This window comes from Parasteatoda tepidariorum, chromosome 12, assembly GCF_982258835.1.
Source record: "Parasteatoda tepidariorum strain Cologne lab strain chromosome 12, Ptep-v5.0, whole genome shotgun sequence".
Taxonomy (NCBI): Eukaryota; Metazoa; Arthropoda; class Arachnida; order Araneae; family Theridiidae; genus Parasteatoda; species Parasteatoda tepidariorum.
The window spans coordinates 35104504-35120512 of NC_141766.1; the positions used below are offsets into that span (position 1 = coordinate 35104504).

Here is a 16009-nt window from a genome sequence, read left to right on the forward strand (position 1 = left end):
CACTATTTACATCAATGCATTTTATAATGAAAGGGATAACATAGTGATTTCAATGCATATGCATTTTATTATTCCGTAGTAAAAAAATAAATTCCTTAATAAACATACATTATCAATTAAATCAGACTTTTTAAAAATTCACACATTTAAGAATGTATTTATTAATTATACTGCATGAAAATATGTAAAACTTAAATTAATAATTTTTTAAAAAATTAATTCGTAATTAATGTCATAAAAATTATGTTTTTTTAAGTTAATGCTTTTTTTAAATTAATCTGATTTAAATTAGATTAGTTAGATCTGATCTGATTATTTAATTAGATAGATTTAATTAGATCTGATCTGATTAATCTAATTCATGACTAAAATGAAGTGATTTATGTCAACCCTGACAGAAGCAATCAGAAACTTAAAAATCTAGTATATTTTTTTAAAAATTTAATTTATGTGTTTTTAAGGAAAAACCTTAAAATAAAGTTGAATTATTTCGTACAATTTTTCTCATTCGAAATGATTTTTAACAAATTCTTTCTGCTCTGCTTACAGTAACATCGTAGTAAGAATTTGATTTTCAATATATATATATTGAGAATCATATTCATTTTATCTACTAAATTGATAATTGAGTCAATCAACAGATTAATATAAGCTTTACTCTATAGTTATGTGCAAAACAAATATGATCTTATATTGAGTTTTGCTGTCAATTCAAAATTTTTAAAAAAAGAAGAAAATATTGGAAACAATTTTTTAACACAATTCAATTATTTTTCTTTAATCGCTTAATTAAAATCCTAATATATCTTATAAAATAAAATAGTTTCAAAAAACAACAACTTTTCTAAAGTTTTGTTAGGAAAAGCAAAACTTAAAATACTGAGTGTAACTTTTTAACTGATGAGTGTCGAGTCGACATAGTCTCAGTTAATTTTCCAAGTACATGTTTTTTCTTTTTTTTTAATATAATTTTTATCATAAAAGGCGTTGCAAGAATTTCTTATAAATTATTTTTTAAAAAAATAAAAGAATAAAAGTTGGTAACTTAATTGATATTTTTATATTATTCGACTTTTTATCTTTATTTTTAGAGTTATTAAGAAAATCTTGCAACAAATTTTAAGACAAAATTTAATAAAATGTCATAATATCAGAAAAATTAACTGAAAATATATTAACTCTATTTTCCCTAGTTACCCTCAATATTCTAATTTTTACTTCATCGAATAAAACTATAAAAGAGCTGTTTTGTAAAATTTTTAAAAATTATTTCATTTTTACTCTGAAGATATCTCGTGATTGTAAAGCTGTTTCTTAATTTTAAATACAAAACACTGAGTACTATATTTAAACAAAATAATGCGTTTAAATGTGTCCTAATCAAATTTTTTATTCACAATAAATCGAAAGTTGAAAAGGGACTAACACAAAGTTCTCAAATGCATAAGTTCACCCGTTCTATAATTACATTTGTAAATTAACTTACCCATAAAGATAATAAAATTTTAATGATAAATGCAGTACTATCAGTAAATGTATTATATTCTAATTGTAAATCTAATCCTGCTTGAAATAACTCGAATTTAATAAATTGGACTAATATATTTTGATATATTTCTTGTCCAAGTAGAAGCTTATCGCCAAGTTAGTGCTTGATTTGTATATATTGCACCCCTCACATGTCAATGAGGAGAGAGATCTACCTACAAACGTTATCAACTAGCAGCGCAATCAGCATACTGCTAGGGGTGGGAGTTATAATTGAGGCAATTACTGAGCGCAGTCCACCATTGCCCATACCCATACCACAAGGCCATGTCTTTGACCACTATACAGGTCGATCGGCTTAAATCGTTTTATTTCCGTTTGTATAGTCTTTATTCTAGTTTCGACATTCTAGATAACCATCTCCCACAATGCGCTGGAACGAAGTTTCGAATTGAGGAAACATTTTTGTCATATATTTGAGAGTTCACGTTTCGGCACAAATCACATGATTTCGTGACGAAATGATTCTCAAAATCAACGAAAAACCGGCGAAACAAAATTAACGATTCTCAAAATTAACGAGAAAACTATATAACGATTTGCTGAATCGTCAAAAGTGAGAGTTTTATTTCTGAGAGTGCAGGGGAAAAAAACCTCTGGTAGAAATTTCCCAATTGTATAAATAACATTTCCAGTAAAAAAAGTAAAATAAAATTCAGCTTTATAAAGCCAACATATACGGTACTTAAATCAGTCATTTGGTAATTATTTTTGTTCTTATGGTAACGGCTTACCGAAAATTCTAGTTTTCGAAATTATATTCCTGACTGAATAAATGATAAACCGAATAAATGATTTTGACCATACTAAGGTATCACGTTAAAGTACAAAAAAGTAAAAAAGAAAAAAAATAGTATTAGTCACATGTTTGAAAACAAGTCTTTTCATTTGTAAATGTTTCCTTTTTATAACAAAGTTTGGGGATTTTTAAAAGGAATTAAAAATAAAGGAACTGTAAGATATATGACTGGCACCATACTTTCTAGATTGAAGTTGTCTCCCAGATTTTGAGGTCCGATGAAAACAATAATAAATACAATAATAACAACAATAATAATGATGAAAACAATAATAATGAATAAATAAATTTGTATATTCAAGTTTAACTTTGCGTTACGATACTCCCAATGTGCAGTTTAAAAAAAAACAACAGCAACAAAATATTAATTTAAAACGGGTATAGATTACGAAGAAGATTGTGGGACAAAATAATTACTACGTTCGCTATCATCAGCTGAAAACTAAATGAAAAAGAATTTTTTAAGCGGAAGACAATTAACTAATATAGGTAATTTCCTCTCTCGGGGAGCCTGTAACCCCTAGGGAGAGCGTCCCCAGGTCCCCAGGTGGCGGATTGGGGAATGCCTCCTTTGGTTTACCATAGGGTGGTAGGAGTAATATAAAATAGCTCCCGCGGACCAACAGGCAGAAGTCCAACCTTTCCAGAGGCAATAGCACCCCTCTTCTATGGATAGTGCAATCGAGTATGAGACACGACAACAACAACAGCGTAATTTCCTGTGCATTATTTATTATTATTTTTTCTTTACGAAACACATATTAGATCAAGTGAAAGTTTAAAATCGATCTTGAGACAAATATTTTGAGGTGTTAAATCTGAAATTCTATGATCTAAGATTGATTCATAGCTATAATTATTATTTTTGAAAGAAGCATAAAATTTGTATTAAAATTGTATTTTCTTAGCAATCGGATCATTAATTTAAAAGTTATTAAGAAATTATTAACGAAATTATTAAAAATTTATTTTTTTGTACCTATATTTCAAATGTAGTTATTATTTTAGTTAAAGTATCTGTGCATTCTGAATGACATTTGTAGAACGAAAAACACGTGACGTAAGGGAGAAAAGTTCACAAAAATATACTTCTTAAAGAAAGTGAAAAGTAAATCAAAGTGCGGCAAAGGGTTGTTAAGATGCTGTCATACAGCTGATAAATCTTCGACAATATTTAGATTTTCAAGGGAAGAAGTCTTATCAGAAGTTTCTAGCAGAGGCGAAAGAAAAGGAGCTTTTATAATGGTAATATATTTATTTATTTATCTTTAGGATTGTCACACTTTTATGAAATTAGGACAAAAGAACATTAATGGTGAATATTATAACCTTTTATATGATAATAGGACGCATAGGTCCCGCTTAATTGCCAATCACTACACTAAAAACTGTTTTTTTGTATGCCTTACATACCATTTGTTTATCAGCTACTTTTATTTAAATTAAAATAAATATGAAATAAATATCCCCTATCAGAATGTTAATTTTACAGTCACAGGTGCACTGTAACTATTAAAAATGTTGGAATGCAATGAATCATACTATCTTAATTTTTAATATGATATTAGAATTTTAATATGGTGCTAAGTGAACCAACTTGATTATACGACACTATAGTTCAAGTTGAACCATGATTCAATTGACAGATTTATGTAAATCTTATGAGAGCATAAATATCATTATTATAAATTTAAAAAAATATATTCATTTTATAATACTTTACATGAGTGTTTGTAATATCCATCAGACAAAAAGATTGAAATTACTTGGCGAATAATCGACCATAATCAATATTTTATTAATCAGTAAAAAAAGTTTGAATCTTACTTGTTACTCTATAAGCTATGGCGAGTTTGTCAATTATATTTGACTAGAAGAACTTATACTTAACCAGTACATTTCGTGTAAACTAACAGCCATATTGACCGTCATATTGTCAATATCTTGAAAGTTCTAAATTATCCGCTTTTAAACTTTTAATAATGGGTCAAAAGCATTTTTTATACGCTTAAAATATGCCTTATCATCATTTTACACAAGAATTTAGTCAAATAGCTTAAATTAATTATTTGCTAAATACACTAATATTTGCCAAATACTATATTTACTAATTATTCACTAATATACTCTAATTATTCGCCAAATTTACGGAGCTCAGAAAATCACAACCTTCTTCAAAAAACAAGATGCAGATTGGTGTAAGCTTGTAAGTAATTGGTGTAAGTAATCATTCACACAATTTTTAGAGTTCTTCAACAGCATATGCGGATAGTTTTTACCAGGTAGTTTGAGTTGATAACCTCATTAAATGTTTTTTTTTTATCCCCTCTAGACCCTTTTGTCCTTAGAAGGGTTATTAATTATTAAATCATAAATGCAAAATAAAATATTGCAGTGATGACTAATAAAAATATTTTTAAATTTCATTCGGATGCAAAATTTCTGCAGCTTTTTACAGCTTATTCGGATGCAAAAGTTATTTATTAAAATCAGTATACCACGCATAGTCTGAAAATTTAATATATTTCCTCTGTATATGAAAATTAAGAAGTCGTACAAATAAATCGTTGCTATTATGTGTCCATTTAATATTTAATTTAATAATGTTTTTATTAAACTAGGGGCAGTAGTGGCAAGTAAAGTAAGGAACAGTGTTTTTCAGATAAATTGAGAAATTATAAAAAGAGCTAACCGTATATTTAATTCTATTAGACTAAATGTATAGCTACAAGAATATTTATAATTTATATTTATTGCGCTTTATATTTATTTTGAAAATTTACTTTGAAAATCTGACTATATGATTAGAAACAAGTGACAGGAGTTACATTACACTACGCATAAATATAACGTATCTGTCCAAATACGTATGCACCAATATACGTATGCGTTCGTAAATTAATACATATAAACCAATATATGTATTAATCTACGTATATCGGCAAATTTAGTAATAAGCAGTGCTGTAGTTGGGCGGAACGTGGGAGAACGCCGTTCTCCGAAATATTTGGTTTGCTGTAGTAAATATTTTTTTAAATATTTGAAAAAATTTCAAGCCAATTTTTTTTTCTTTTCGGTTTTTCTCTTATTTATTTGCTTATTTATTTTTTGTGATGTAAAAAAAAAATTCCGCTCGGAAAAAAATTCCGCTCTAACAGAAAATTTCGCTCTAACAGAAAATAGTTTCAAATCTAATTGATGCAATTTTTGAGCTCGCCTGTAAGAAAAACGCAATGAGAATGTAGAAATAATCATGTCAAAAAAGTAATGTAATTTCGGAAATGTTTATAGTGCTTAAACGTTTTGACGTAGTTCAAAATCTAAGCAATCAAAGTAAATATTTAAATTGTATTTACCAGTATTTAATGAGAACAAAATCTTTATATAAAGTTGCGTTTAGTTAATTTCACGTGGTTTGTAAACTTTTGAATATTAAATGAGATTATTTTTCTTTATAACTCTATTTTACATATTTTATAATTTGGTAAAAAAGGAAATCAATCTAAGATCAATTAATTATGTTAAAGAAATGAAAAAAGGGGCTCACATGGAGTTTACTCACTTTCTATTTGAATAAAGATACTTATAAAGTAAGTAACACAAGTTATTACAAATGTGAACTTCTCTTACTGTTAAACTCTAACAAAACAAATCTGTATCTCTTTTCGTATACATGCATGTATATATTTTCCACCGTCTTGCTATCAAGGTAATGTGTTAAACAAATAAGTAGTACATAGTACCTACTATAATGAAGAATTGTGTACTCACTCAGTAAGATGTAATAGAAATTTATGTAGTTAATATAATATAATTATTTTATCAATAGCTTCTATGATGAATATACCAAAGTTGCGTTTAGTTAATTTCATGAGGTTTGTAAAATTTTGAATATTAAACGAGATTATTTTTCTTTATAACTCTGTTTTACATATTTTGTAATCTGGTAAGCAAGTAAATCAATCTAAGATCAATCAATTATGTGAAAGCATTAAAAAAAGGGGCTCATGGAGTTTACTCACTTTCTATTTGAATAAAGATACTTATAAAGTAAGTAACATAAGTTTTTACAAATTTGAACTTCTCTTACTGTTAAACTCTAACAAAACAAATCTGTATCTCTTTTTGTATACATGCATGTATATATTTTCTATCGTCTTGTTATCAAGGCAACGCGTTAAACAAATAATTAGTACATAGTACTATAATGAAGAATTGTGTACTCACTGAGTAATATTTAATAGAAATTTATATAGTTAATATTAAATAATTATTTTATCAATAGCTTTTATGATGAATACACCAAGATAAAAATAATTAATTTCCACCTTTTTTAAAAAAAATAAAGGTCTGCTTTTTTAATTAAAGTAGACAAAGTAATTTAAACTGTTCGTTTTTTAGCTCATGAAAAATCAGCCAACTGTAACATACACATTATAAATTTATGACAGTTCTCCCAAATATTTTTCTTCAGTTACAGCACTGGTAATAAGTGATCTAAGTCACTTAAAATAGAGTCATTTTTTAGTATCAGTATGAATAAAATATACATCGCACGTTTAATGCTCGCATTGAGGGATTCAAATGTGAAATGTTGTATTGAGAAAAAAAAGTATCGTCAAAATTACCAGAATATGATAAAATTTACCGTGTTTCTGGTTCTATAGGAACACTAAATAGCTCGGTGATGTTTACCGAAGAGCTTTGGTAATGATTTAGGTAAAGTAACAATAAAATATGGCTTCAAAATTAATTTGGTGATTTAATCATGATACCTTAACACTAGAAAGACTGAAATATTTTTTTGCCCAAAAGCAGTCAAAATGACTACATTGTGAAAGAATAACTAATGTATGAAGAAATTTGTTTAAAATTAATTTTTAATATTTTTTACATTATTTTCAGTTATATAACAAGTTATTAGTAAATATTAACACTAAAAAAAATTATATGTTGTACAAAAAGTCACAAAATTCTAAGAAATTGTGTCATCATTGTTTTTCTAATTGAAATTAAAAGCAATCAAAATGACTTCCTTGGGCAATCTAGTGTTAAAGCAAGACATTAAAACCATTTATACTGTTCAATTTACTTTTCAGTTTCGTATTTTTTACTAAATATGAGATAATAAGAACTTTGAAAATTAGAATTTCCGGTAAACCGCTATACGATATGAACGAAAAAATTACTACGAACTATAAATTTGAAAACTAGAATTTCCGGTAAAACGCGATACCATATGAACGAAAAAATTACTAAATAAATGGTTTATAGACAGTATATTTTGGTTTTGATAACCAGAATTATTATTTATTTTTTTACCAGAAATGTCATTACCACACAGAACGGTAATTTTACGTAAAATTTTTTCTCCGTGTGAAAATAAATTTTAAATGGAAGTTAAAAATTTCGAAAATGAATTTTGAATCGATGTTAAAAATAAACGTTGAAACAATGTTAAAAATAAAACTTGGAATGTTTTTTTTTGTATATTATTTTTGTTATCCTATTACACGTAATAATTTTTAAAGAACAAATTTTAAATGTCGGTCTTTTAGTTATTAAAATCTGGTGCATTAATATTTAATAATAAAATTTTGTAGTATTGGCGCTAATTTTCCATTCATTAACACTGTTGAGGCTTAAAATATCTTCAAAATGAATCTTTCAAATCTTTTACCGCCAAAAATTTTAAACAAGTGAAATTTGTTTAAAATTTCTATCTGAATGAGAAATTAAATGCTTCTTTAAAAAATAGTAAATATAGCTATAAATCAATCTTTGATCATAGATTTAACACCTCAAAATATTTGCCTCAAGGTCGATTTTAAACTTTCGCTTGATCTAATATGTGCTTCGTAAAAAAATAAATAAATAATACGCAGGAAATTACGTATTTTAGCTAATTGTTTTCCACTCAAAAAGTTCTTTTTCATTTAGTTTTCAGCTGATGTTAGCGAACGTAGTAATTATTTTGTCCCACAACCTTCTTCGTAATCTATACACGTTTTAAATTGATATTTTGTTGTTTTATTTTAACTTTGGGAGTTACTCTCTTTCGTAACGCAGATAAATGATTTATGCTATCTCAATATGGAATTCGAAGTCTTTACTTAGTGTAGGATACTATTTTATTTCTGATCTATGCTCTAAGGTAGATAGCGTTGTTCATGGTTGTCGTGTTTCTGATGATAATAATACGAAACAAAAATGTTACATTTAGAGAAAAATTCAGATCCAAATTTAGCTGGTAGTCAAATGAGTGTGAGAATTTTAAGGGCCATAAGTGAACTTAAATGTGTAAGTTTTTTATACTCTTTTATAAATTACGTGTGTTATATTTTACATAAGTTGCATATACAGTGTTGAATATTACATGAATTGCATGTGTCGTGAGAAATATTCTTTAAATTGCATGTGTTGCATTGAATCTATTGCTCTTAAATTATACATGTTGTATCTTAAGTTTATTTCAAATTAATTTATTTTAAGTGGAAAATACTTATTTTTTTCTTATAAATTGCTTTACTAGATGCAAAAATATTGGAGTTTTCTTTTTTTTTTTTTACTAAAAGCTAATACTCTATAGAAAAAATCGTTTTAACTGGTTGTATAATGCGTTGAGGTGAATATACTTTTGTGAAAATACAACCAGTTAATAATTTCAAGTGATTATATTTTCAAAAACGATGGAATATGTAAAGTATTTTTGAAATGTGTGTAAAATAACACGAAAATTACCACAATAATAAATACTTTTTCTCTTCTTAAATATGTTGAAAAGTTGGAAAAAAGATAAAACAAAAACTATAAGCTTTTTTTAAACATACTGGATCACACTTTTATTGAATAATAGTATTTGGTTTCATATATATATATATATATATATATATATATATATATATATATATATATATATATATATATATATATATATATATATATATATATATATATATATATATATATATATATATATATATATATATATATATAAAATCATCAGATCATTTTCGCACACGTTAAACCCGTTACTTTTTAGTATTACATTAAGTATGGTATGATGTTTTTGACATTGAAGACCAGTGCTGAAACTGTTAAACCAAGCAATATTAAAATATTTATTTCAACTTTACGCCCTTTACAAACAATTACTAAGCGTTTCAATATTTAAAAAAAAAATTGCTTAGCTGAATCTTGAGAACCTAACACGTGAAGTAAGTAAACGTGCTAAGACAATTCTATTCAGTTCCATTCAGCTGGAAAAAAATTTCTCAGTCCTACACTACAGAAGCCTCCAATACGGAGAAAACTATTCTGATAAAATTACCGTACTGTATGGTAATAACATTTACCATAATTCTGGAAATAAAAACCAAAACATGCGATATTTAAAACATTAATTTGCTTATTTTCCCGTTAATATGGTGAAGGTTTACCGGAAATTCTCGTTTTCAAAATTGTACTTCGTATTACCGCACATTTAGCAAAACATACAAAACTAAAAAGTAAATTTAACCGAATAAATGGTTTTTATGCCATGCTCTAATGTATCATGAACAAGTTACTAAATTTTACCACATTTACTAAAAGAGAGTGAAAAAGAGAGGGAGAAAAGGAAATGCAAATGAGGGAAGTCGGTTGATTATTTTTTTTCATACTTTTTATACATTTTGTGGATTATGAATAATGAAAACTAGCAGAGGAAAAAATAGGTAACAAAATACATTTATTGAGCCGCACGGGATATCCTCATCCGTACGGAAGCTATTAAATCCGATAGATCTACGCAAAATAATTCGATATATTAAAATTCATTAATCTTTATGCATAAAATCAGCCAAATTTTCTTTGCACCAAACTTGGAAAATGTTAGCAATATTGGAAGAAACAGTATTTTCTTGATAACAATAATATTCATCTCCGTATAGATTTTTAAGATTAAGTAAAATAAATTTCTTCAAAGTCTCTTTTCTTTTTTAGAAACTTCAGCAGAAATTATAAATCCTTTATTAATGCAAAATAACGGAAGTTCGCCCGTCTTTTAGAATGCTCCTCAAATTCTTGTTGAATATGTGTTTTGAAATGTGGGCACTACATTTTTAAGGAGTGATATGTCTTTAATCGTCACTAATCTTATTCATTCATTTTAAGGTTATAGAGTGTTCTAGAACAACTAATCTAATTCATTCGTTATAAGGTTATAGAGTGTTCTAGAACAACTAATATTATTCATTCGTTTTAAGGTTATAAAGTATTCTAGAATAACTAATCTAATTCATTCGTTTTAAGATTTTAGAGGGTTCTAGAACAACTAATCTAATTCATTCGTTTTAAGGTTATAGAGTGTTCTAGAACAACTAATCTTATTCATTCGTTTTAAGGTTATAGAGTGTTTTAGAACAACTAATCTAATTCATTCGTTTTGAGGGTTATGGAGTGTTCTAGAACAAAAAGTTTCACATGAGTAAAAACAAACACGTCTCCAGCGTGCAATTTGTTGTTTACTTTCCATCGGGTGTTTTTTTCTTAAAATTTGCATTCATTAGTATGAGTATCAAATAAATTATAAAATTTCATTTTATAAATCATAAACACTGGTATTTTCGTGTTTAAGGCATATATAAAGCAAGTGATGGAATGTGTAAAACAAGGAATGAAATGTGTAAAACAAGTGATAGAATATGTAAAGCATGCTATGGAGTGTGTAAAACAAGGGATAGAATGTGTAAAACAAGGAATGAAATGTGTAAAACAAGTGATAGAATGTGTAAAGCATGTTATGGAGTGTGTAAAACAAGGGATAGAATGCGTAAAACAGGGCATAGAATGTGTAAAACAAGGGATGGAATATTAAAAAATTTATGTTAAAAGTATTTTGTTTTAACTATCCAGGATTTTCCTTAGGTTTTCTTTTATTATCACGCTTTTCCTTTTCCTTTTCTGAGATAAGTTTTCCTCCTATAGTTGCTGTAAAAATTAATATTGAGAAAATTAATATTGTAAAAAATAATTTACTGCGAATATTTGAACAGTAAAAATTAATTTAAAAAAATTCAAATAAATTAAATGATTTATTTATATACACCAGTACAATTTTTAATGCTATTGTTACTATGTTTATTTATTTATTTTTTTGATCTACAACTACTTTACTAAATTTCAAAATAGCACTTATTCTTTGCGTACATTTTATCACCTTAAAATATTACATCATTTGGCAATCGTAATTACTACACACAGCATAACCAGACATTCCTCAAACAACATTCATCATAATCAGTCAGGACCTTCGCACTAGTATTTTCGAAGGAGATTCGAAAATATTTTGATGCAATTTGTTTATTTTCAAGATGAAAATAATCTTGACGTATCTTTTAAGCTGTATATTATCTTATTTTAAAAAAAAAGAACTAGAGTCTACTAAAAATATCATATAAGAAGAGTAATTATTGTTAGATAATAAAAAAATTTAGATCAAAAGAAGAGATTTTTATCTATTTAGTGCTATGTTTTGTAGTTTATCAACTGTCTTGATAACACATTTCAGTAAATGAGTTGTTTCATGCATCAGAAGTTTTGAGTTTATAATATGTAATAATTGAGTCTCTGTGTTAACCGAGACAAAACAAGTTGGAAAATTATAAGTTTTTTTAAGCATGGATAACAAATTTGCTGCGGTAAGCTAGTTATTTAATTTTTCATTGCTTGATGGTGAACCTTTTATCGGTACATGAAGCCATACTATCATGAAAATTTCCTGTAAACAAATAAGATTTTAAAATTAAACCATATTTCCATACAGATTAAACCATACTATAGTGCAATCACGTTTAAGATTAATTTGCACCATATTATGGTTCAAATTATTGAGCTTACAGTCATAGTATGGTCCAAAATTTATAACAATGAATGAAAGATGACCCATAGTAATCTGGACGTATTAACCTTCTAATAGTCATTAAAAGTTCAAAACAATCTTATCGTATGTTTTAAACTATATATTATCTTATTTAAAGGATTTTACTGAAAAATACCATGCGTAAAAAGAGTATTTAGTTGTATTAGTTTAAGTTCAAGAAAGATTAAATTGTACCATATTATGATTTAATCTTGAATAGTAGTGAGGTTACGATCATATTTCGGACCAAAGAGGTCATAAAATCTAAGAAAGAGTTTAGAGAGAATTTCGGAAAAAAAAACATTATATAAAAATTAAACAGTACACGTAGAGAAAAATTCAGGTTAAATTACAGTACTGTTTGGTAACGTCATTTCTGGTAAAAAAAAAGAAAAAAGGAAAGAGAAAAAAAACATAATTCTGGTAAATAACACCAAAATATACGATATATAAACCTTTCATGTAATAAATTTTTAGCTTAGATTGTAATGGTTTACAGGAAACTCTAATTTTAAAAATTATAGTTCTTTTACCACACATTTAGAAAAAAATACAAATTTGAAAAGTTAATTTAGCAGATTAAATATAAGGTAGCATGATGATATCTCCAAATTTTATAGCATATTTTGAAGACATATTTCATTGTTAATTTTACAAAATCATTACCAAAGCGCTTCTGTAAAAATTACCAAGTTTCTCGGTGTAAGTAGTTTGGACCAAACTTTTTTTTCTTTGTGTACAAGGGCTCAAAAAATTCAAAAGTGTATAAAAAATTTTGGAAAAAAAGTCAAATTTAAAAAATTGGTGAATAATACATTTTATGTTAGGAGAATAGCATTATCATTCCTTATACTAGAATGAAAACAATTTAAATTTAAAAATTAAGACATTCTTAAAGATCTTGACTAATTCCGATTTTTTCAAAGCTTTCGAAAATTGTGTTATTTATTTCAATGAAAATTTCTTACAGTCTATAAATTGAAAAGACATTAGGAGCTTGGTTTCTTCCTAAATAATAGAAAATTTTATATTTTTCATTTTTCTCACAAAAAGAAACTAGTAAACATATATATTTCACTTCATGAACTTTTCATCTTGTTTCACATAAAAATAATCTTGTTTAAGTGACTTATTCTTTATGAAAACAAAGAATTTCAAAACAGCTGTAAGTCAACTAAATAGCATTTCCAATAATCAACTTTTACCTTCTCTCAGTTTCCTCTGTCAGTCAAGCTGGTTTTGACGTATTTAATAATAATTTGCTCGTAAATGATTTACCTGGTTTTGATGTTTTTTTAATAACTTAGACTATAGTTTCAGATTCCTGTAGTGTATATTTGCTTAAGTTCATTTTTGACAAGACTATAGTTTCAGATTCCTATAGTGTACATTTGCTTGAGTTTATTTTTCACAAGACTATAGTTTCAGATTCCTATAGTGTATATTTGCTTGAGTTCATTTTTGACAAGAATTCTGAAAATGTATATTAAGAGTGGTGTTTGCCGAACATAATGAATATATAATAATGATTATAATAATGATTTTATACGCATTATAAAGTTTTGGAGAGGTTAATATTTTGCAAAATTTTTGCATGCAGTTTCAAATCCTCAATCTACAGTGTTGTCAACCAAAATAAATTTAATTTCCTAGATTTTGTTCTCGAAAGTTAAAAAAAGAAAAATGTTTAATGTAAAAAGTTTTTATGCATAGAATATGTAACATTTTCACGTATTTACTAAGTTTCTTTCCGATTCAGCTACCTAATCCGACTCATTCCGTCCAACGGTGCTTTTTGATTAGATAAAATTATGTGTGAAAAAAAACATCTTTTTCATATTGATCATGGAAATAATTGAAAAAGTTAAAAAAATCAACATATGTAATCCATTTTAAGCAACGGCCTTGAACATTGATAACGCATGTGAAACGTGAAGAGTAGTTTCTGGTGCAATGAAGTTGCAATTGATTAAACCGGAATTATCTCGTAAAAGCTTAGATTTTCTCGCAAAGCCGAAAGATTATGGAAATATTTGAGATAGGAATGCAACGTCGATACTTGATCTAAGAATTTCGAACGATAATAATCATAATAATAATAATAAAAATGGTAATGAAATGAATGGAATCGGGTTCAAAATTTATGAAAGAAATTAGTTATTTTAATATATTAATTATTACAATATTACTATCCGTGCCTGTTTAGTTTTAAATTTCAAAAATATTGCTTCAATAAACGCAATAAATATGTGTTGATTTTCCATAATCACTGCCCTTAACATATAATATTTAGACTATTTGTTAAAAAGAAAGTCAAGAAAGAGTGCACAATAAGGGTCACAAATAATCATTTCAAAAGGAAAATATAAAAAGGTTATCAAAATCAGACAAATTATCATTAAATAAGGCGGTTGCAGAAATACAAAAACCATTTTGATTGCACAGCAGAGTTTGAAGGCGTTTCTTAGTCGCTCTTTGCCTTCTCTCAACTTCCTAAGACAATTAAACTGGTTTTGATATTTTTAATTCCCCCTAGTGATTTGTTAGATTTTGATAAATGCTTTTCTCTCTTCTTCTTTATTTTTTAGATTAATTCTCCACACCTTTAGTGTACATATTATTACTCTCTGTTTGATGTGGCTTCTGAAAATATATATTATGGGCAATGTTTATCGAAAACCTTGTATATATTTTGAAAATTTAAATGTACTTCCATGTTTTATTTACATCACAAATTTAATTAAATTTAGGACGACAGGCTTCGAGTTGACCATGCTCACATGACGGGCTCACTGTCTGCTCCTAGGCTAAGCTTTTCAGCGACAGATGTCTTTAATTTAAGAAATCACAATCTATCGCCAATGTCACGATCAACAATAGGGCTGTATAGTCCAATAAGAAAAAGTGGGGAACAAATAAATTTATTTGGTGACTATCAACCTAAAAGCATTCTTGTAAAGAAACATGATATCTCAACATCGAGATTATCAGGGTTAACGAATGTAACAGGTGAGTAAGTAAGTAATCATTATTTATTTTACTATTTAACAATGATATTTTAAACGTTTAAGGGGGCTTTTCAATTCAACAGCTTAAAAAAAAAAGAGGTATTACATTTTTAAGGAGATTTTTCAACATAACAGCTTAGAACAAAAAGATGTTGTATTTTTAAGGAGATTTTTCAGTATAACAGCTTAGAAAAAAAGAGGTGTTAAATTTTTAGGGAGATTTTTCAGTATAACAGCTTAGAAAAAGAGAGGTATAACTTTTGTTTACTTTTTTTGTGTGTTAATTATATGAGATTTTCTACTTCCACTTATTAGTATTACGCCAAACTTAAAGTTCCAAATGAAAGTAACATGGAGAAAAATATTATCCTAATAATATTATTAATTTATTTGATGACTATCAACCTAAAAACATTCTTGTAAAGAAACATGATATCTCAACATCGAGAATATCCGGGTTAGCGAATGTAACAGGTGAGTAAGTAAGTAATCATTATTTATTTTACTATTTAACAATGATATTTTAAATGTTTAAGGGGATTTATCAATATAACCGCTTACAAAAAAAGAGGTGTTATATCTTTAAGTAGATTTATCAGTATTATACAGCTTAGAAAAAGAGAGGTTTAACTTTTATTTATTTTTTTGTGTGTTATTTATATGAGATTTTCTACTTCCACTTATTAGTATTACGCCAAACTTAAAGTTCCAAATGAAAGTAACATGGAGAAAAATATTATCCTAATAATATTA

General features: G+C 26.8%; 1 protein-coding gene across 3 annotated transcripts in view; it reads left to right on the forward strand.

Annotated features, from left to right (window-relative positions):
• The first annotated feature begins 3473 nt into the window (after nt 1-3473).
• Nucleotides 3474-16009, forward strand: part of LOC107443351 (uncharacterized) — a 31780-nt gene continuing 19244 nt past the window's right edge. Inside the window, exons 1-2 of one of the 3 annotated variants that reach the window (XM_087156194.1) lie at nt 3474-3592; nt 14999-15257. In XM_087156194.1, coding sequence (XP_087012320.1) covers nt 3590-3592; nt 14999-15257 — 262 coding nt within the window. In that variant the 5' untranslated portion in view covers nt 3474-3589. Of the gene's footprint in view, nt 3593-8423; nt 8648-11850; nt 12028-14998; nt 15258-16009 lie in introns of those variants that run through there. The other 2 variants (XM_087156192.1, XM_087156193.1) reach the window with 2 other exon arrangements.